The sequence below is a fragment of the Nansenia antarctica genome, assembly GCF_963989245.1.
Source record: "Nansenia antarctica genome assembly, chromosome: 16".
NCBI classification, from domain to species: Eukaryota; Metazoa; Chordata; class Actinopteri; order Argentiniformes; family Microstomatidae; genus Nansenia; species Nansenia antarctica.
The window spans coordinates 21664586-21689193 of NC_137686.1; the positions used below are offsets into that span (position 1 = coordinate 21664586).

General features: G+C 40.7%; 2 protein-coding genes across 2 annotated transcripts; both read right to left on the reverse strand.

The window, feature by feature from the left end:
• Nucleotides 1–5308: 5308 nt before the first annotated feature.
• On the reverse strand, nucleotides 5309–8160 carry LOC308171806 (kelch-like protein 40a; the record flags this gene model as incomplete). Its single annotated transcript, XM_080546692.1, has 6 exons — nucleotides 5309–5423; nucleotides 5595–5744; nucleotides 6107–6292; nucleotides 6394–6501; nucleotides 6627–6787; nucleotides 7048–8160. 6 exons carry the CDS (start codon nucleotides 8158–8160, stop codon nucleotides 5309–5311), a joined length of 1833 nt encoding a protein of 610 aa, XP_080402818.1.
• A 2760-nt stretch (nucleotides 8161–10920) lies between these two features.
• Nucleotides 10921–17116, reverse strand: hhatla (hedgehog acyltransferase like, a; the record flags this gene model as incomplete). The annotated part of the gene is made up of 12 exons (XM_080546695.1): nucleotides 10921–11063; nucleotides 11364–11505; nucleotides 11604–11805; nucleotides 11939–11974; nucleotides 12149–12293; nucleotides 12473–12644; nucleotides 12799–13008; nucleotides 13191–13385; nucleotides 13722–13742; nucleotides 13992–14105; nucleotides 14302–14369; nucleotides 17011–17116. 12 exons carry the CDS (start codon nucleotides 17114–17116, stop codon nucleotides 10921–10923), a joined length of 1554 nt encoding a protein of 517 aa, XP_080402821.1.
• Between the last annotated feature and the right edge of the window lie 7492 nt (nucleotides 17117–24608).

Genomic DNA, 24608 nt, shown 5'->3' on the forward strand with positions numbered 1-24608 from the left:
ACAGGTCATGGGAGGAGAGAGAGCAAGACACAGGATATTCTTGGGGGGAACTCAATCCACAGAGGTGGGACCCGCACGTTAATATTTCAACCCAGGCTGGGGCACCACAGGGAGGCCAGAGTTCATCAGCACAGCTGAGAGTTCTTTAGAGACACGACAGGAAATCGAACTAAATATTAGTCCTAATATTTTCCATCTTTTTTTTTGCCAGATAATGGATGCAAAGAGAGCGTAGGGAGTCCTGCATTCCTGCATTGTAGAGAGTAAAAGGAATAAGGGGCGTAAGAGGACTCATACCACTTAACTTAAAGGCCCACAATGCTGATAGCAAGTGGACCAACCTCAAACACACAATCATGCTGGGCCTCTATCATGGAAACTGGAATGACTGTCTTTATTATTCATCCAGATGTTTTGCTAGCTAGTGATGACAGTTTTAGTACCTTTTGTTGAAATATAGCTGGATAACATTCCAAGATGGAGACAAAAGGGCATTCTTGTGAAATTTATATTTTGGATCGCAGATGCTCTTGGTTACGTCTGAGTGCATAGTTAGGTGTATAGTCAGTCCCTTCAACTTATTATTATTATTAAGTCAATTGTATTCAATGTCAGTCTGTGAGCCTGTGTGTGTGTTATTTGTTTTTTCTACTTCTATTCATGTGATACACCTTATCATTATTGGTTAAGAGACTATAGTAGTTCGTACATGCATTTACTATACTGTCATCTTTTGGATTTAAATGAAAATATTCAGAGAGGCTTTAGGTCTAGATGTTGTTTATGTTGGTCCTAAGTAAGTTCTCCTTTTGAGATAAGAGATCTGGGATTCATCATCCATGCAAAGTTTCTAGTCCGAGTAGTGTTTACCTTGTTGTACTTCTATGTAAATAATACAAATGTGAATGTACTTCAAAGTGAAAGTACCTAGATTAAAAATGTCACACACAAATATTCCAGCCACTGTATGGTGACACTGAATATACAATACAGTACAGGTTTATGTTGTTTTTTATTGTGGTGATTTATAGCTCAGGTGTTGACTGGTATGAAATGTTTACAACGTATTATGTAATCTTCTTTATTTGCCTAAGAGTCCGGTCCAGTTGTATTATTTCCATATACTGATCCTCTCAATCCTTGATACAATATTGTACTATTGTTTCCTTATGTTGGTGCGTCACAACATTGCTCCAATTACAGACCAGAATTTGAATGTGTTTATTTGAATGTACTGTATATTCAAGCTTTCTATAAATATTGTGTAGTTCTGTAGCCTATATGGAGTCAGTTGCAAGGACATCATATTAAAGAAGAATACTATAAAAAAATAATAATAATAACATTACCGTACATGTTCCTATACACAGTATGTTGTCTGGCCCAAATATTTACAACCAAGGAAAATTAAAAAGGCAATGGTTTACTGGTAATAAATTAGTTGTCGCTCCCTGCTGCATTATATATGAATGAATGAATGAATGGTCATTATTGTCATTAATACAGTACAGGTACCGTACAACGAAATTTAGGAGGGGGGGCTCCCCTGGCGCTTGGAAAAAAAACTAAAAACAAGAGAGCCAAGGGTAAAACAAAAAAGAGAAAAGAGCTGGTTGACAAAAATAAAGGCTATGTACACTATCTACTATACAATAAAACACTGTGCTGTACACTATGCTATGCTATAAATATCCTAACTTTTTCCTATATCATTCTGAACCTTATGTAAACATGGGTTGTCATATTGCACATAATACTTGCACATTCATTAAAGTGTCGCAGTAGCAGATTTAGAATGTTCACAGTTGTATCTCAATATTTCACTCATATTCCAGTCTAGTAGCTGCCAGAAATGTTCACAGTTGTGAACATATAACTGGTTCCTCATTTTGACTCGTCTAAAGTCTATGCCTTAAAAGGCACAAACTTACAAGCTGTACTTGGTGCACTATTAGTGTGCTTTAGTTTCAGCATAACATTTTTGCTTTGCTAAACAGAGCAGTGTGCTCTCGAAGCTAATACAATAGTGGAACTCCATGAGAACAGTGTCACTAAGGCTGTGTTGCCTTCCCTTTCGATCATCTCTTCCCATAACAAATGTAGCCTACATACTGATTAATTGAAGCCTGTTGACCTCAAGGCGGTAAGCCAGAATTCATTTGCCAAGGTTAGCCACAAACAGGAAAAGGACTAGGATTATACCACAGCACTGCCTCCAACTTCCATTGAAGCACCATGAATTGCATTTTCAATGGAGAGGACATGGGGGTAATTGTTTTTTTCTGGACACTTGTAATTGTAATTCTTATTGAGCCGTCTGTCACAGGAAGTGATGCATTCTGGGGGTATGGCGTCCCTGGAGGTATGGCGTCCCTGGAGGTATGGCGAGGTATGGCGTCCCTGTTGCTGTGTTTTGGCCAAGTTAACAAAAGTGACATCTAGAAGAATGAGACGCCTGGACATCTGTCTCTCGGGTTGCCCTGCTTCCTATGTTCTTCATTTTGGTTTGTTGATTTACTTTTTGTGTTCCACCTTTGACCAGGCTGATGGATAAAACAAAGTTATTCTGTATTGGATGATTGTTGGAGAAGGATATAAAACATGTGCACTTTGTACTTATTTTGACATTGCAGCACAGACAATAAGGCAATAATAAGGCAAGATAAAAAAAAAAAAAAAAAAAAATGCCAATAGTACAAGACATAAGTGACAAATAAGACAGGACACAATTAGCAGTACAAATAGTAAAATAAATACAATAGTACAAGTAGAATGTCTTGAGTATTGCACTCGGTGGCAATGGGTGTGAGAGTTAGATAGGTAGGGTAGAGGCAGGGGGTCAGAATGGTACAATGAATAAAACACATTCAGTGAGAGGCAGTTCTGCGGACGGAAACGCCTTGTTGATGACAGAAAGCTGACAGAAAGGCTGGTAATTATGGTAACTCAGATAACCACTCTACAATTGTGGTGAGCAAAAAAGCATAGCATAGCATGTGCATCCCTTCATGGCCACAATTTACCCATCTTCTAATGGCTACTTCCAGCATGATAATGCACCATGTCACAAAGTAAAAGTCGTCTGAAACTGGCTCTGTGGCCTTCATAGTCACTGGCATCTGAATCCAATAGAACACCTTTGCGATGTGGTAGAACGGGAGAGTCACAGCTTGAAAGTGCACCTGAAAAATCTGCAGGAATTGCGTGATGCAATCATGTCAACATGACCAGAATCTCAAAGGAATATTTCCAACATCTTGTGGAATCAATGCCACAAAGAATTGAGGCTGTTCTGAGCAAAAGGAGATCCTACCCAGTGTTAGTATAGTGTTCCTAATAAAGTGCTCAGTGAATGTATGTGCTTTGTCACCTTGTCTTCAGTTCTCTATAGAATGCATCGAATGATCTATCTGCACAAACCTGAGGAAAGAATAAGAATGGATATAATGGTCAAGCATAGTGTTTCCATGGTCACTGTTTCTTATTGAATCAATGTGTAATACACCGAGGGAGACATTTTCCTCTTCTGCACCTTATGTAAAGAGTCAAGATATGGTATCTACATTGTATCTACAAGAGTCAAGAGTCAACGGTATCTACATTGTTCATCAGTCTGCAATGTTGCCTACCATTCAAAAACATGTTGTATTTAGTATAGACAATAGAAGAATGTCACTTGAAATGTTCACTGCATTGCCATGACCTGGAGAATTCAATGTTTGCATCAAAACATACTCACCGGCCACTTTATTAGGTACACCTTGCTAGTACCAGGTTGGACCCCCTCTTTTGCCTTCAGAACTGCCTTAGTTCTTTGTGGCATAGATTCAACAAGGTGCTGGAAACATTCCTCAGAGATTTTGGCCCATATTGACATTAAAGCATCACACAGTTGCTGCCGATTTGTGCCCAGACAACATCCCCCACACCATTACACCAGCACCACCATATTCGCCCAGGGAACTGCCGCTCATTGGATATTTTCTCTTTTTCTGACCATTCTCTGTTACCCCTAGAGATGGTTGTGCGGGAAAATCCCAGTAGATCAGCACTTTCTGAAATACTCAAAACAGACCATCTGACTGGCACCACCACCCATGCCACGTTCAAAGTCACTAAAATCACCTTTCGTTCTCATTCTGATGCTGGGTTTGAACTTCAGCAGATCGTCTTGACCATGCCTAAATGCGTTGACTTGCTGCCACATGATTGGCTGATTAGATATTCGCGTTAACGAGCAGTTGAAAAGGTGTACCTAATAAAGTGGCAGGTGAGTGTGTGTCCAGTACCAGTGGTGGCTGGTGGTGTGGAAATCAGAGGGAGGGGCTCATTGTAATACATGGAACAGTATAATAAATTATATCATATCCCGATTTCTGCCTCCACCCGCCTCCCTTCCCCTCCACTGTGATTTATCTATTCAAGCTTTACCTCCACCTACCTCCACCAGCCTTTAAGTGTCTACCTCCACCAGCCTTTAAGTTTCTACCTCCACCAGCCTTTAAGTTTCTACCTCCACCAGCCTTTAAGTTTCTACCTCCACCAGCCTTTAAGTTTCTACCTCCACCAGCCTTTAAGTTTCTACCTCCACCAGCCTTTAAGTTTCTACCTCCACCAGCCTTTAAGTTTCTACTTCCACCAGCCTTTAAGTTTCTACCTCCACCAGCTCTTTGGACCAAACTCACATTAACAAGCTCTATCTGCTGGGATAGTAATCCCGCATGCAGTGTTCATTGTGTGATAGCCCCACCTAGTGTTTCTGTACAGTATGCATACATTTATGTCATGGATAGAGATACAATTTTGTCCAGGATTAGACAGGTTTCTGATTATGCACAAATACAACGAGTGATGACTACACACAAGAATATAAATACAGAGGTCCATGAGAGAAAAGCAATCAACCATCATCTTTATTTCTGCTTCATATAAAGCATTCAAATAATAAAGAAAACACAACATATAATAAAAACAAAAAATGATTTACAAATTGTATTTAAATTAACACATTTTTCATTTTTATACAATAGGTTCAGGGTAACCATTTTACATTGATATGGCTGACAAGCTCTCCCCTTCGTGACAAGTTACAGTTTGTGTCTGACTTCCCCTACTGCCTGTTCTTAAAAACGCCAAAACATAAAGCATGTTATGGGTGAACTATTCACATGTTATGAGTTATCTCACTCTTCCAACCACAGTCCCATGGTATTACAATTCAATTTGTCCCAACAGTTCATCAGAGTGACATCTTGTTGTCAAATTTTCTTTTTTCTAATTTCACCGCAACCCTGTGTGGTTATGTGGCTTACATCTTGGTGAGACGCAGAGTGTTAAGACGCACATTGAGAATGGTGGCCCCTTCTGCATAGCTGATCTCTCGCAAGATCCCGTTCCAACAGTTCTCCGGCTCCGGATCAAATCTGTGTGGAGAATGAGTGTGAGAGTAGTTGTGTCATCCAAGTTTTCAAATCAAGGTATCCAGTGACCTGACCGGTGAATGACCAGTAGACATAATGACCAGTAGACATAATGACCAGTAGACATAATGACCGGTAGACATGATGACCTGATGCTGAGGCTAAGTTGCTCACCTCCAGATGTCGTTCATCTCTGTGGGGACGGGCTCCTCACTGGTCTCACTGGGCATCATACCGAAGCCGGCTACTGCGTACAGACACCCTCCCATCGTGACCAAGCTGAGGGAGCTGCGCTCCTGGGGAAACTCCACAAACTCAGACCACCTGTAACACGCACACACACACACACACACACATACACAAACGCACACACACACGCACACGCACACGCACACGCACACACACACACACACACACACACACACACACACACGCACGCACGCACGCACACGCACAGGCACACGCACACACACGCACACACACACACACACACACACACACACACACACACAGGTATTGGTGAGTCAAGTAGCCATTGAGACATTATTCATTGCTGCTTTAGGATCTATTTAAAGAGTTTGATAAGCGAAATAGGACAATACTATATCAAGAACATTGTATCATACTCTGTGACGCATCTGCAAAACCTCTACATGATGATCGCAATAAATAAACCACTATCTCACTTGTTGCTGGCGATGTCATACACCTCCACACTGCTGGTGAGGCCTCCGTCTATCACCCCGGTTGCTATGTAGATCTGGTCGTTGTGAACAGTGATGCCAAACAGAGAACGGGCCGTCTTCATCGGAGCCAGCTCCTTCCACTCAAATTTAGTGGGGTTATAGACACACACCCTCTTTAGGCACTTCCTATAGAGTACAAAACAACAGTATGTAAAGAGAGTTGTCATAGACATTTGTGCATTCATGATTTGAACATAACACATCTCAGAGGTGATTTCTTTACTTACTTGCTCTCTGTCTTTCCACCTATGACATAAACAAGCCCCTTATGTGACACAGTTCCATGGCCATAAACTGGATAGGGAAGAGGATCTGACTCCCCCCATTTAAATGACCTGTGTGTGGAAAGAAAAATAACATCACTTAAACTAGATTTAACTCTCCTGGGGAACAGGAGATAAGGGAAGGATGATATGAGAGATAAGGATTTTCAGAGATAGATTGAATTCACTGAACTCACTGTCTATCGTAGATCATGACAGAGTCCAGAACATGCTCTCCCTGTTTTATCTCCTTGCCACCCACAACAAAGATGGAGTTCTCTGCCTCGGTCAACCCAAACAGACAGCGAGGGTTGGGAAGTGAGGGCATCCCTAGCCATTCAGAACTCATGGGGTCAAACTGAGGTTAAAGAGAAAGATACAGTACAGGAGTAGTTCATCATGGTTCTCATATGCTATTACCATGTTATTACATGTTATTACAACATTACTTATTGGGAAGATCAAAACACATTGAATAATCGGTAAATACACTTCACACAGTTAGTCAATGTACTTTTCAAGTTATCCACAAACCCAAATAATAATCACAACCAAAATATGTGCAAAGCGCAGTGGAAATATCAACCAAACACTACGGAGTGATGCTGAAGGCCATACCTGCAGGAAGTAAGAGCTGAACGGCAGGTCTTTGTTGTCCTTGTTGTAGATGAGTCCTCCAGCCACAAAGATCTGATTCTCCTTTGTGACCAGACTGCAGTGGTTCTTGGGAATCTCTGTGGACTCTGAGGCGACGTAGCACTCGTTCCCCACCGGGTCGTACGCCACCGTCCCCCTTTCACTGATCATGAGTATCAGGTCTGTTTCAAACATTCCAAAACGTGGGTTATTGTTGAGGATACCTGGAAGCAAACCCTCCTCCTCCTCCTCTTCACCTCCTTCTGCCCCAGACTTCCTGTTTTCTGGCTTCTTGACCTTCGGTAACCTCCCTTTGTGGGCATCCTTTACAAGCTGAAGCTCCTTCTTGAGCTCCGTGCTGGGACGGATCAGCTTGTGGCCCTCAACCTTCTCTGCAAAGTAATCCTGGGGTATGAGCCGGAAGCGGACACAGTGCAGCAGGTCCGGCAGGTCCTTCAGCCTCTCGTTTTTGTCGTACCCGACCCATTCCATTAAGGACTCAAACACCACCTCCTCCCGCACCACGTTGAGAGAATCCGAGGTAATGATGGCAGCCAGCTCGCTAGGCCCTAGCTGGTGGAAGTCCTGGTCCCTAACGATAAGCTCGTAGCGCTCACAGATAAACTCCCTGGCGTTCACAGCCAGCCTGGCACAGTCCAGCAGCAGCCCCAGCCGGAAGATAGCCAGGCAGTTCCCCAGCACCAGCTTCTCCTGGAGGTAGGAGACACACACAGAGAATATGGAAGGGATCTGGTACATGTTGGCCACCATGAAGATATCCTGAACATTCTGCTCCGTCAGGTTAATGTCAGAAGTGTAGATGTAGCGTAGGATCATCCCCATGACAGTGGGCTCCACATCTTTGAGAACGATCTCCCGCTTCTTGCTCTCCTCCAGGTCGGAGAGGAACATGGCCTTGAAGAAAGGGCTGCTAGCAGCTAGCACTAGCTTGTGGCAGGGGAACTCCCTGTCCTGGATCTTGAGGACGCAGTCCACAAACTTGTCATTCTCCAGTAGATCGCAGAGCCCATCCTGAAGCAAGGTCTGCTGGTACATACGCGGCTGCTCCAATGGGTCTATGGTCTTGGCAGCCATCTTTTCTTGTTATATGTTGTTGTGGGAGGGATTTTAAAAGAAGTTGTTGGGACGAGGGGTGCCCTGCTCGCTCCCCACGACAGAACAGGACTGCCTGTATTCACAGCCTCTACGCAGAGGGAGAAAAAAATAGGTTGGAGTAGCTAGTCTACACTGGTAGTAGGCTAGGACCTGCAGCTGCCTCTTACTGTCAGACCTTAACTCAAGGTGTATTTATAGGCAGGCTTCACAAAATGTAGGACTCCATTTTGGTGGATGTGAAAGATGACCTCTTCGCTCTGGTACTGGGCAGCCCACCACCAACAGCTGACAGACTACCCATAGAAGAGTGATGTCCTCCCCCTAGCATTCGCTAGTCCACCTGGTGGAGTCCTAAAACTTTGTAGAGACATCCTCCCTTACATTCTATCTCCTTGGCCTCACTGATCTAGAAAGATTGGATAGGTGAAAGTAACCTGGCAGATAACATATAGGTACAGAGTATCCTCCATCTTGAATTGACTTACCCAGTCCTCTCAAATCAGTTTGAATCAGATAGGACATTGAAAAAGAAGCTTCTGGAAGAGTATAGAGAGTGCCAGTCACATGATATGACACAATTCTCTTGATACCTGACTCATCCCTTGTTTAGGAGGACTGCTACAACATTGTCTGTCACCCACTCCAGTCATCTGATTCAAATAGATTCAAGTGAATCATCAGTGAGAACGAATCTAACTCCCCCTGTTATTTGTTGGGGAAAAAATCCCAAGGACCCAGGGACCCAATTTGGGTACAGAGCAAAAAAGTAATTATGGTCTCAAACGATCAAGCCACTTGCAATGAGAACACTTCATTAGATTTTTTATTTGATAAATGCATACTGGAAGTGAAACAGGGCCCTCTTGTGGTGTCAGTGACTACTACTTTACTGTAAAGACATACTGAATCTACTGTATTTTCAGACGGTGTGTAAATGTATTTGAATGTATACAGTATAAGACATGACATGAAAAGGGACATGAGACCAAACTGTTTATTCCAACCAGTTTATTATATCTCCACATCTTATCAAATCACAACCAGAAGAAAGAAAAATCAACTCTGGATAAAGTTTATGAGACTACAAATTCAACCATTTAAATGAACGCAGTCAGTCATCAGTGTTGTAGAAACAAATACTTTGACCTAAGATGTAGAGAGTAGCACTCAGCATGGGGATATCTACTCTCTCCCATACAGAAGACACATTACAGGTTTTGGTGACAGGATTCAAACTCGCTCATATTCCTTGCTGGGGATATTGCTTTTCATAGAGTGACGTCCTCTGACTCAGTGGCATGTTTCCAGCCTGTGTCATGTGACAGGGGTTATGAAAGGTATGCAGAAATGTCACACTTAATCTCTGGTTGAAGATAATGAGAATGGGGGGTGGAGCAGCCATGATCTCTGTACAGTAACATGGATTGGCTTCAGTGCAATGGCTTGGATTCCTTCCAATTCAAGATATAAATAGAGATTCGATTCATTAATCCATTCGAACATCACATCAACAGCGGAATACACAATGTGACGTGTATATCTCTTTAGAAAGAGCATCAATGGACGGAATAGCCAAGCTATTGACTAGAGAAGGCCTCCACTTTATTCACTCTAACATATTCACTAAGAGTGGCACTTTGATTAGAAGGTTACTTCAAGTCTAAAAACAAACCCCTGGATGTAGGCTAAGGTTTAACGCTGTGATATACAGTAGTTTGGGGTTAAAGGCAACACAAATATGATCTAATAAAAGGCATTGTCAGATCAAAAACAGAACACATTTATGTGCTGCTATGTACTGCTATGTCGTGCAACATGGTACTGTACATTAAAATAAACACAAAATACATTCAAACAGAATGTATCTACTGTACATTCTTTTCCATTTTATCGTCTTCAATATATTAGGTATATTTGCATATCTGTATCTACTGTACATTCTTTTCCATTTTATCGTCTTCAATATATTAGGTATATTTGCATAAACTATTCCATCTTCCTTCCTTCTATAACCATCTTCCTGATCTCCATCTTTTGTTAAAGCATGAATAACAAATGCACTCTTGGTGTGTTTGTACCAAAGGACAGGTGATTAACTACAGCAAGTGCACTTCAGGACTTTTCACAGTTAAAAAACATATCAGCCAAAGGTAGTAAATAACTAAATATAAATTGGTAAATAAGCACATTTCCCAATTAACATGAAGGGTATGTCTAGGTCTATTGTATGTATGATTTTTTCATTTATGTTTTTGTATTTGATAATATATGGTGATCAATTGTATGTGACTTTAATTGTCGGACTGATGGGTAAGTGGACGTTTTGGGTGACCTGGGTCTGCGAGGACGATTTGATCTAGAAGCCGACAAAATGTATAATGTGTTGCAGAGAACTGGTGATAGAGCTCCACGGTGAAACGTTGGCCTTGTATGTACGAACATCTATTGCTGATATATAATGTAAATGCTATACAAGAAACAGGGTAATAAGAGTAGACCCTACTTTTATATGACACAATCTGGATTACTATCTTGATCATTATTGACCGTTAAAAACCCTTGTTTTTAAAAAAGAAAAACAAACGCAAACTGTTTTTTGTTTGTGTTACAGTATACAGTAGGGTATCCATGGGATGACTTGTTGTGACAGTCTGGTTCAGTACTGTACTGACACTGAAGGACGTAAAAATGTGAGTGGGTGTTTGCGACCAGGTCCTCAAAAACGGGCCCCTCCTTGGTCTACTCTGCCTTCTGTTTGCCTATTTCCTCAGGCTTCGCTGGCTCAGGGTCGTCCAGTAGGGCCTGTTGCCTCTCACGTTCCTTCACTAGCTGAACACCACAGTAGGTCACCAACAGCACAGACAGGGTGGACAGAGGGAAACCTGGAGAACAAGAGGAATTAGAATGTGACAGGAACAATTATGTTTTTTTAAACAGCAGTTGGCTACTATGCAGTGTCTGGTCAAGAACAGGTTTGTGTGGTGTGAATTGTGTGACAACATCTTAGATAAACAAGACAAGCCCTGTTTCGTTCTATGTATGTACATACTTTATGTACATTACTTTAGAAAGGTAGCTAGCAAACAACATTTCGACTTCACATCGCATTGTATGGCTTTGCCTTTGAGCATTTTACATATTACGTATTACGTATTATCTACTATCCTAAAACAATATCTTACCTTTGACAATGAGTCTTCTGCCCACCAGCTTGGCGAACTCTAGGCTGTTGAGTGCCAGAACGTTGTACAGGATGATGGTCCAGAAGTTGACAGCATTGAACACACCACGGATCCTGCGAGACATGGCTCCACCCAGGGCACCCTGTGGCGCAGTGGAGAAAGGACATTTTTAGATCTAGTCCCTATAAGTCTTCTTTAATAACCATTCTCCAGGAGGTAACGTTGTGTCACAGAGCTTACCTCAATGGTGGAGAAGGGTGGAATGGAGAACAATTTGGCCACCCACAGCTCAAAGTTGAGACCAAAGCAATTGAAGAAAGACCAGATGTAAACTAGTTCACATGGACCCAGCCACAGGGTGGTGACAGCAAAGGTACAGATGGTGGCCAACAGCTCCTTGAAGATCCCGTCATGGTTTCCTCCAATGTAATCGTATACATACCTGTAAAATGAGATATATAGATATATAGTTGTTAGTGAATTCTCTTCAGTTCAGAGGAGTGTAAACAACCATGGGATTTTAAATGATGTTGAGCTATTCAATAGGTCTGTGTGATTTGCCGTCAAACACTTACCTGCACAGCCAGTCATTGATGCCTCTGTCAAAGTGCCTGAAAATGAAAAAGAGTAGAAAGCTATTTGATTGCCATTTTGATACATTCACATATCACATAAATAAAAGCTAATATTGTAGTGCACACCTCATGACTTAAATGAGAAATGTTCCCCAAGGTGGCAATGCGTTGTTTTAAGATGTCTCCATGTGAATCGCGGTGGGTACTTACGTTTCAGAGAAGACATACAGCATGGTGATACACTTTGGAGGCTGAGGAGGATCAAGGTGGTCCAGCCTAGCCACAGTATTAATGACCCCAAACATGACCGCTGCTTTCACCCAGTCATACACCAAGTTGGAGTAGGCAAGACCAGCTATAGGGAACAAACAAACAAAAACAAATGAGAGCTGTGTTAGAATAATACTGTATATCACAACAACAATAGTTGCACAATACCCAGACATTATAGCCTCACAAGACTACTTCAACCACAACCAATGGTGCTTTTCCTTGATTGGTAAAGGTTTGAGTTTAAAGAACACACTGACTGACCCAGGGACCAATCGGACAGCTGCTTTACCAGCTTCATGTCACTGGGGATGGTCAAGATGTACAGGTAGTGGAAGAAGACGTCCACCACCAAAATCCCTCCCAGGTGCAACAAGGCCTGAGTGGTAATGTTCCACATCTCCCTGTCCTTACGAGTCAGGATAGGGTTGTTGGCCTGTGAGGTTACAAAAGTTATGAAATGTAGAGAAATGGTGTGGTGAAAATAACAACCGACAAATACACTTTTCTGTGTGAAACATGTGAGTGACGTATATACATATTACTGGGAAACTAATTAGGCTTTCATTCAATTAGAAGTATTTGCTCACCTGAACATGGAATTGATCAAAAGTCTGGATGGGGCCAAAGTAGAAGAAGGGGAGGTAGAAGTTGTACTTGAGCAGATCACAGAAGCTGTAGTTCCCATCCTTCTTCTCACAGTTTTCAAGGGCAAAACTCATACAGCGCATGATGCTAAAGCCACACCCTCCGTAGAACAGTATGTCTTGGAGGTCAAAAGAGCCGGTCACAAAGCCTTCCTGGAGAAACAACCGGACTACATGTGAGCATGACATCAGAGGACCTCTGCATTGAGTCAACAGACTGCAGACCTAGTATCTGCAACTTAAACTGTTTCACAATGGACCAGAAATGCTTCTACCTGCCCAATAGGAAGGTGTATCCAAGTACCTTGTGTATATCTTATACCTAAACAACTCACCTGCCAGGTATTAAAGGGCTCCATCTTGATACTGGCCAAGCTGAGTAGACCAGCCAAAAAGCAGAGCCATTTCCTCTTTAGAAGGGCAACACTGTAGAGTACGATGCAGTGAGACAGGATGAGTGTGATGTAGGCCCAGCCCATGCTGACCAGGACCGCTATGGCACCATACACTCCATAGATCAAGGACCTGTGCTGTGGGGAGGAAGGGTTGCTGTTATTACAATGTTATGACAACTTTGATATACAACCATGTCTTATTGTCCAATATCCACATTCAACTCAGATATGAAGTTAGATGTGACCTCTTTGCAATAATGTTTGTGTTTATGATACAAGTATGACATGTTTATATCATATTATCTACACATCTATATAAGAACCTTTTAAATCATGTATGGGCATTAGTAACAAAACAGATACCTTGTAAACAATGATTATTATGGCTGGGTGAATATTATGTTAATGGAAATGATGGTTTGGATTAAATCTATGACATGAGTTGTCTTTGAATTAAGTGTTTAATGTTACCTTACATCCATCAATACCAATCTTCATTGCAAGCAAAAGACAAAGTAAAAGCAAACTCTTAGAACATGGTATAACTGATTAGGCACCATCAAGGCATCTGCAGGCATTACACCTCATTTTCCCATAAGGTGTAAACCATGCTCTTGAAACTGAGGGATAGATAAATAATGAAGAACAATTATGATCTGTAGCCTATTGTAAATATAGTGCATACTCATGTTACACCAGCAATGGAAACCTGGGACAGTAGCTGTGAGCACACACACTCACCCTGGGAGACAGTAGTGAACAAATCTTGGCAAAGATCACATGCCCGGCAAGAGCAAACAGGATGTGATTACGAAATGTCGTGAACCACATCACCCATTCAAAGTCAGCAACATCCTATGGTATCAGAAAACATATAATTGAAGATTACATGATAAATACAATGAGCAACTAATTAAATCATTCAATTACAACATTTGTGAACATAAGACAAAATTATTATTGTAAAAATCTGATATAGATTTTAAAAAAAATTAATATAAATATTAGAATATAACTATTCAATACATGAATTCCACAATGAACTCCTTACCATTTTCCTGCCCAAGTAATGATATCCTGGCTTCACATTCTGTTTGAAGGCCTTCCTGCCCACATTCTCTAAAAATCATAAAAGTGGATTTTACTGGAAAGTGGATACAGTGAGATTATATTGGATATTTACAAATTGGATTAAAAACATTGAAGGATAGAGAAAGGACTGGACAGGAGGTTAAGAATAAAAACATGCATTTATTCCCCAGTACAACTCCAGATGGTTATGGACATGATAACGCAGACTCTACACACTAGTTGTCACATGACCAACTACCGCAAATTATCATTACGTAATCTGACCAATGACCCAGTGATGACCAATTTTATGGTTAATAATGGCTGATAATTATTTGCTCATCCCTGTGTGACAGACACATCATATTGGATCCTAGATTCCATTAAAACCCCAAGTTTTTTTTACATTTAGTCCAATACCTGAAGCCAATGACTTGACTCTACGTGTTGCTAATGATGCATGTGAAGATGAAGAAACATATAAAATAAACAAACTCTAGTAAACAAATGGAAGTTTAACCATAAGTCTAATGCATGGACACACAGGAGAATGGTGCTCATCACAGGCATAACCCAAAACTCAAAGAAAATCTTTTTGTCCTTGTCCTTAAATACCATCCCAAAAATAGGACATCAGAGACATCGATGGGGGAGGCCTGTTGGCCTATACTACGTATATACATTACAATGACGATCAGACGTTCACTGTCTTTTTATCAGCCACATTTAAACACATTCAAATCACATGGCTGGCGCCACCAAATCCGCCTACAATATTGGGGATCAAATAGCCTGGGATAGTTACTGTGTGTACTGTATGGATAGTTTGACCAACTCTGTAGGCTACATGTCTTTCATCTACAGCCTATGCCCTTCTGTGGTACATTGTTATTTTCCCAGATCTGACCATTATTACAATTCAAAATAACATGTGTTTAAAAAAAGGTTTGCATTTTAACTACCGCCTTTTCCAGAGCAACATTATGTAACCTACTTATCACAAAGCTTTTTACACAATCATAAAGCCATAATCTATTTTTAGGAGATTATGTTACAGCATGGGCCTCAAATGCTTATCCAGAAATGTCCCATGTGATGTCACATGGAAAAAGGTAAGAACAGCACTCTATCTGAGTTTAGACCAACAGATTTAAATGATGTTATCTCATCCTGAGGTTTACAGGTTCATAGCGCAACCTCACTACAGATTCTCCTGACTACAGTAATGGCCACTACATCAATAGAAGGAAATTGGATTTAGAGGGTCTGTTCACGGAAAGCCTTAAGTGTCTGGGAAAATGGCCAAAGATATAATGCCTCTTCACAGTTGTCAATAGATGTGAGTGCTGAGTATATCCAATAAATGTCAATTGTGCAACTCTGACAGACAATCACAATAGGAAATACACATCATCCCCACACTCTCCTTCAATAATCTTGTTTACAAGATTAAGGCCAAAGACAAACCATCAACTACTTTATACAAGAGATAAGTAGAATACAGGGAAACAATAAACCCTGTTCTACACAATCTGACATGCATAAATCTCTGCTCATGCAAACAGTAAACAGTGTATTCAAATTCAACTCTTGAAAAGACTGACTGTAGAACCTTACTTTCAGCTCTACAACATACTGAAACGAGTACAGCATTCCTGAGCTGCCTGCGAGGAGACATACACTGACTATTCTACCGTGACATAATTTCCGCTTGCTTCAAAAATATCCTCACCTCACCACCTCAAGTACAGATGTAGGACATTACTAATTGGGCTAGTAAAAATAATATAGCTCTCATGGATAGACAGATTAACCTAAGAATCACTTAAGGATCTCAAACAGGGAGATGCAATCATCTCAATCATAATAATAAATTAAATACAATGATAGATTTAGATAATGCATGTCTTATTGGCAAGTCCTGGGGCTGGTATGTATGATACAGTATCATAGGAGGAACGAAATGGTGATCAATATTCTTCCAAGTTAGGAATGAAGAAATTAATATTAAAAGGGAACTAATGTAACGTCTCGTCCTGTTCCTTAGTTCCAGTTTGTCTCAAAACCTGTTCCTTGTCCACCTTGTTCCTTGTTTCAGACACCTCACTACCTGTGTGTGCCCTTGTGTGTCTCTGGTCTGTGTGATTGTCTACCCTGCCCTGACAGGCTTCACCTGTTCCTCATCATACTTGCCTGTGGATTTAGTCTGTGTTTACCCATGTCTACGTGCCAGTTCGTCTTTCTCCCTTGTGCCAAACTTAGGAATCAGCAATCTTTACTAGTGTGTTGGAATTCCCGCTTTTTGATCTTCACTTGTTTTTCTGATGTTCCCTGTTGCCATCTCCCTGACGGATTATATGCCTGCATTCTTATTGATCATCCTGTGTACCGAACCCTGCTTTGCCAACCCCGTAATGGATTATCTGCTTACCCACTGACTGCCTATACTCGTGTACCAACCCTTTTTGTTTTTCAAGTAAAGACTATTCTTTTGCATTTGCATCCACAAGTCGTGCTATTGAGTCTGCCTAAGTGCTACAACTATTACAACTAACTAATTAATGGAAACATGCAGGTAGTCGAAAGTGACTTGGTATGAAGAAATGTGTTATCCATGCACTCCATGCAATCCATGAATTGCAATTGTAACATTTCTTTAAACAACATTTACAACTCAGGATCCACTCACCACTTGACGCTTCAAATATCCAGCTAGCAGCCCAAACCAAGGCTGTGGAGAGTACAGCCATGTAGAGGTACAGCTCAAATTTGGGAAGGGCAGTTTTGAGCCCCATGTTGATTCACTAACGCCACACACACACACACAAAGGGAACCTGTGGGAATAGAAGGTAAATGTATTGCAATCAGCCCTCCAGTACATTGGAACTGGTGGAACAGGTACAGTACATGCGCAACATATGATGTGGTGAGACCTTATCTTGAGATCTTACAGCAGGCCTAGTTCAAGCCTATGCATTTTGTGTTTAACCAATGGCATAAACACAAGCTAGCACAACATATTTTTTTGCAAACTTTAGTCTTTTAGTCTCTGTAGCAAAAATCCTGATGTATTGAGTGTTTCAGCGCATGTGTGAAAACTGCAAATTACAGTCACTGTTGCAAATATGTGACATACTGTATCTCATATTCATATTTCTGTGATATTAGACCAGCATCTAAACAATGCGGCTTAGCAACGTCCTCCTTCACAGGGGAGGAAGCATAACTAGGTCATAGATGCAGGTGTTGGTGGTTGGGGCATATAGGGCTGAAGACACTGAGGTGCTTCTTCGAAACTAGTCAGGACCGGTCTCATGGTTTGATCAGTTATGCAAGTCTGTTTTTACCTGTAGTCTATGTCCAACCATCCACCTGTCTTGATTTGCAACAATACTGTAGGTATTACTTACCATAAGCAATACAGTGGTATTCATAAAACGGCTCTATCAATAACATTTCTATCACAGTGGTCTTTCTGTATGGGGTTAAAAGGCTATAGATGACAACTACTGTATACTCTATGAAATCATATTTACAACATGATTATGTTACTGTAAGATGGTACACAGCAACCTGAGCTTGATTACATGGCTTGGCTTACTTGGCTTACTCGGAAAGCTCAACGTTTTAGTCTTTACAAAGGTTTAACGTTTGAATACCTTTAAACCTAACATTGGTTTATGTTGATAATGCATAATCAAACATTATGTAATTCAACATAATATATATGTTTATATATTGTGTTTTTTTATTTGTATTTATTAATACAAAACATTTTGTGATTATATTTTATTCAGCAAGTCAAGTAAAAATAATACTCTAGTGGCCATCTTAAAACAACTTTGGCCTTTATGTCCACTGTTGATTCTAGAAGAGGCCGTGCAAGTGACTTAAATAGGACTGCAACGCCTCACTCTCCTCAGAATCAGCTTCGTCAGCTGCGCACATCTCCCCTTCCTATTTTAGCCCTGCCAGTTGCTCACTGCCACGGTACGGCAGCTGCACTGCTATGTGAGACGCAACTCACTTCAAAGCACATTTAGCATGGCCTAAAATTACCAAGAACGGAGCCCTAGAATAATATCAAATAAACTTGTTTTTTTTTGTTTTTTTTACATGTAGCTTTATGGGGGGAAAAAAATAATTTCCACCTTAGGTTGGCATGGTAAAACAAGAAGAAAAAAAAAGCTGTCATTCTATTGGCAATGCCGCATATAAGCAACTTGATTGAGTTGAGGAGTAATGAAAGTAGTGAAAGAAATCACACTATTTTGCCAAGATTCTCTCGGGCTGAGAGAAGGACTAGCTTAAGTGTGTTGCATACGAATGAATACTATTCATGTTGCGGCATTGTTTCTGCCTATGCGGCCAGCATGTAAATGATACATTGTTCCAATTAAATAGTGTATAACGGTAGGCTATTGGTATATATGAGCCTATACTGTATCACACAAAAGTACAATTAAGAATAAGAGTGCTTGTTTTTACTGACCTTGTATCCGCTTTTCACTGTGGGTCAGTGCAGGAGATGAGGTTGGGAGCCCCTCTCCTCAAAATGCCAAAAAAAAAGAAAAGAAAAGAAAAAAGGGAAAAATAAATAAAGCTCTTTCTAATTCATCCGTCCTGCTTTTTCCATCCGCAGCCGGTAAGGATGTTGCGAACTCGACGGTGGGAGGGGGACAGGGGGTGCACCTCGGATATAATATTTCTCTTTTAGAACTCCACTGCAGTGAGGGGTGGTCTAGGATATCTCCGCCAAACAGACGCACTGCGCTCAAGTGACATGTTGTGATATTCCTGATTCCGGCAGGACATAGGCTATAGATGATGTTCACAGACTGAAATGATCAGACATTTGTTGGTTGTAAGGTGCATCACACCAACATACCAAATGCCATTACAGTATCAACTATAGGCGAAGCTATCTATCTATCTCATGCCACCAGACACGGGACAGTGGGGACACCCAGTCTGTATCTCATACCACCAGACACAGGATACCCAGCCTCTATAATGTTCACAATATGTGCTGTATTTTCGAATTGCTACGCTATATTCCGGTCAGAAGATTTCAATTGGCCAGAAATTACTGCATTATAGGCCTTTCAATCTCTTAGATATAAACATTATAAAACCATAGCAATATGCAACATTAATGACAAGCCACCATGGTCCACTAATGTGCATCCACCCATCAGTTAATCAATTCTATCAACCTCATCACTCAATTTCTGTTGAGGCACTGATCAGGATGGTCTGGGCAGGACTAACTTGCTGTGCAGGACAAACTTGTTCTACTATTTTGTCCCTACCCTTTTGTCCCACTAAAGAACCATGACTTGAAAGTGACCACGGATGCATTAAAGTGCACTTTTTTTTTTTTTTTTACAAATCAATACAAAAGACAAGCATAATTTCACTGTGAGTGCACACTGTGAGGTGTTTGATAAACAAGTTGTTTTGAGTTATTCTGATATCAAAGTTTATTGTGATGGCCTCTTTTGACGGACACTTGATGTGTGTTAACATACTATTTGTTAACAAGCAAGTCTTACATTAAGCCCATTGGTCTTCATATGATGATTTATGACATAGGCCTATATTAAGATCATAATTACAATCTAAATCAGCCATGAATTCTTGCATTTGCTTATCAAGTGTTATAATCTTATCTTTAGTAAGTGTACGATTTATATGGCAATTGACATTAGGCATAATTTATCATAATTCCTAATATATAGATTATGTTAGATACAATACATCATATTCTACTGGAGCGGTGAGTGATATAAAGTGTCATTAATACCTATGAACACCAGAGGAAGACAGTACAGTATGTGTTCCATTAAGTGTATATGAAAATGTATGCTCTAAGATGGTCAATTACAGTCATGTGAAAAAAGTAGGACACCCCATGAAATATTATTTTTGTTATATGTTATTTCTTTAAGAAAAATGTATCATATTTGATCTTCTTTCAAACATAGGTAATTGAACCAAAAACAAACAAAATGTAACCAAAAACAATGACAATTTAACTTTGTTATCATTTATTTAACAAAGAAATGAACAAAGATGCCAATTCCTACTGACTAAAAAGTTAGGACACCCTATGCCCTATTAGCTGGTATTGCCGCCTTTGGCTGAAATAACCTCAATTAGACGTTTCCAATAACTGTCTATCAGTCTCTGACATGACTGATCTGACTAGGAGAACGTCTTTCCCACTCCTCCATGCAGAATTCTTTCAGGTGTGTGATGTCTGAGGGGTGTCTTGCATGCACAGCCCATTTCAAATCACCCCACAGTATCTCAATAGGATTAAGATCCAGGCTTTGACTTTGCCATTCCAGAACTCTGCATTTCTTTCTTTTGAGACATTCTTTGGTGGATTTATTGGGATGTTTTGGGTCATTGTCATGCCTTGTTGTGTCATTGTTGCATGTTCCACATTCACTTCAGCTTCAATTTTTTTGGACCGATGGTCTCACATTTTCCTTGAGCACCCTCTGATACATGACACTATGAATTCATAGTGGATTCTATGATGGTGAGCTGGCCAGGCCCTTCTGCAGCAAAGCAGCCCCAAACTATAACATTTCCAACCCCATGCTTCACAGTTGGTATGAGGTTCTTGTGATATTTTTGGTTAGCGCCTTTGGAATTATCTGTCCAAAGCACATTGTTCGAGAAGTCATGGGCCGTGTTTGAAATGGTATACTAGCATACTGCCTACTACAATGATTATGTACTGCATACTGCCTACTAAATTCATAATAGGTATGCCATTACCAGCAGACTGTTCACACTGAAGTATTTAATGTTTTAATATGTTTTCAGACATTTTAGCACCTTGTGGTCTGCTCTTGGGCTGAACTTGCTAGGACGGCCTGGCCTGGCCATGTGGCAGTTGTGTTAAATGTTCTACACTTGTAAATTATTTTCCGGACAGTGGAATGGCTGATTTCTAATTGTTTGGAGGTCTTTTTAAATCCCTTCCAAGACTCATACGCATCTACAACCTTCTTTCTGAAGGCCTCAGAGAGCTCTTTTGGGCTTGCCATGGTGATACCACTTACTTCAACAATCAAAAGAGTGAACCAAACTAAATGTCTGAGGTTAAAATAAGACAGGTTCCTCCGAAATGTTCTTATTATTTGCACCTGATGTGGGGCACTTGATTCTAATTTTAGGTATTTTAAGTAGTAATAAATGTGGGGGTGTCCTAACTTTTTCCTCACAAGAAAATTGCATTTCTATTAATTACATTTTACAAATCATTTTAAAAATGATTTAGAATGATGATGGTTATATTACCTCCATCTCTCAATAATGTTAACATGAAGATCAAATGTTCGTAAATATATTGAAAAAGACAAAGATTTTCATGGGGTGATCTTGCTATCTTTTTCACATGACTACTCACATGTTTTCCAATAAGTTGCTTTGCAGACCAATTGTATCCATTCATGAGGGCTCTGGAATCAATTCACAGAAATCAATGCACAGTTGAAAATAATAACATTTTAAATAGAAGGGGTAAAGAAAGAATTGTTCAAATACATAACCATGAATATTTTCTATAACTTTATTAATGATGGTGACCCTCAAATGTACAGTAGATTAAATACATGTATTGACATGCTCATGAAACAGCAATTGTATGAGCGAAAGGCGATTTTGTGTAAAACTATTTCAATGTGGTTGCACGTCAGTTGTGGAAGAGCTGGGGAACTTATTTGTTTTCACTATTTCTTTCAATTTAACCTTTATTTATTCACACTGACACGCTGACACAATGTCTATTTTGCAGGTTTTTAGTTTTAGTTTTAGTTTTTGCGCCCTGTTTACAATACAAATATGATTACAAAATAACATTTATAACTAGGGAAGCAGCAGAGATTGTGCCATATCCAGCATTGCACGCAGCTTAGTGTCATTTGTGCCAACATGAATGACAATTATGTGCACATCAGGCAACTGTTTCAGTACTGTAGGGAGCTTATGAATAATGTCCATGAACATGAACTCCATTAGCAGATGGTTCTGGCTCCAGAGATCACCACATCACTAACCACAAAACTTCCAATTATGATCATTTCCAGGGTTTGAAAAGTAGCTCTTTGCCCAGGAGGACCAGGCCTCACCATGGTGCCTGAGCCTGAGGGTGGCTGAGAGGCGCATTGGAGCGTAATGGACCACTAGTAATCGTTCAGGCCACTGGCATTGGAACGCCGTTCACCAGGGTTAGGGTTCACCAGGGTTAGGGTTAGGGTCACCAGTAAGCTACATGTGTGGCCCCTCTGGGGCTGGAACGTCCGGCTGCAGGGGGCGAAGCTGTTCATTAACTGGACTGGAACCTCTGGAGCTGGTGAGGGCACTGAGAACATTGGCTGCTTCCACTGTATCTACACCGGGCAACACTTGGGTGCCGAGCAAGCAGCCAAGTAGGTAGAGTTCATGGTTAGCTGTTCTCCCTTAATTTAGTGATCAGGCCATCTCTCTCTAGCAGCTCTAGCTCCTCTTCATGGAGGTGTAACATACATAGCCAATATAAACACTGAAATAAACACAAGCACGATTGCTATTGTTTGAGAATGGTGGAAAAGCTACTGAATATGTAAAGTTTGCTTAATGACACAGAAACACAATACACGATATTTGAATAAATCGGTTAAAACTACTGTGTCTTTGGTGAAGGGCCATTCCCTCACACTCATGCACATTTAGTGCATTTGGTAGACTTTGGAGACTTTAGAGACAGGCTATTGTAAAAGTAGGCCTACTGCATTCCTGTTCAATTCAGGGAGGAATTTTCAACACTGGTAACCGCATTACAGTATATTATCCGACCTCAACCGTAATTTATCCCTCAGAGTTTGATATTTAACCCAAAATATTTATATATAAATGTTATATATAAATATATATATAATATATATATTATATATATATATTTTTTTAACCCAAATGTCTCAGACAGTTGTGAAGGCATCTCACCATAGGAAGTGTAAAGTGAATGATGCCAGCAGGCTGGTTAATATGACACCAGATGGCGCTCGTGTTATTATAGATGGATTCATTCAAAGGAAAGCAAACAGTGGGTTGGCTGCAGGCAGTGTGGGGAGTCGTTCAACTTATTTTTTCCATGTGGCGGAGTAGTAAGCTACTGTCACCCACTACATTTTCCGAAAGAAAACAAAAACGACAACAAACAAACGTTGAATTCCAGCCTTGAACATCAATTTCCCTACTTTATCTTCTCTGACGGCCTCCCGTCTCTACTCTTTGCTTCACCAAACCATTTTTTTTTTGTCTCCCAATGATTTCAGAGCATCTGTCACACGCCTACTGTCACATGGACTGTGTCACTGATTGTCGTGTTTACATGAAGTAGTTTGATGTAGCCTAGTGAAGTAACCCTAACCATAACATCAGTCACGATGATAAACAGTTTGATAAACTATATTTCTCTCAAGGGGACAGAAAGCTGTAGTGTCGTTCAACCTCTTATCTTGTCAAGTAATTGGTAATCTAATTAAATAAATGTTCAGAGGTGCTTCCCCAACGCTGGCTGCAGGACCAATGATTGGGACTAAGCTCACCATCAGTTCGTCCGTTTCAATTCCCACTTAGAAAATGATGAGACGTACCATTGTGACAAGTATATTCGTTTATTCACAGTAAAGCCTACTTGTAACTGCAAATGTGTGTAGCCTACTGCTGACGTTTTACAAACTGGAGTGTGAATAGAAAGATTGTTGTCATAACATAAACATGTGTTACACACTGTCTTGCATACAATAAAAACAAAAACAAAAAATACTCACAGATGTTATTTTAAAAACAATTTGAGTTAAACCCTTGGGGACATCTGGGATTGAATCAGACCAAAAACGTGTGTGTGTGTGTGTGTGTGTGTGTGTGTGTGTGTGTGTGTGTGTGTGTGTGTGTGTGTGTGTGTGTGAGTGTGTGTGTGTGTGTGTGTGTGTGTGTGTGTGTGTGTGTGTGTGTGTGTGTGTGTGTGTGCGTGCGTGCGTGCGTGCGTGCGTGTGTGCGTGTGCGTGTGCGTGCGTGTGTGTGTGTGTGTGTGTGTGCGCGTGTGTGTGCGCGTGTGTGTGTGCGCGTGTTGTCATATTACAAAGGTTTTATTTTTAATACAGGGAGGAGGGCAGGGGGGTATTCCATCAACGTTGCTAAAGGAAAATCCTGGCTTATTTTTGATAACGCTCGCGAGACTTATCGGAATATGCCTGTATATCTTTAGGAACTCTCGCGAGACTTTG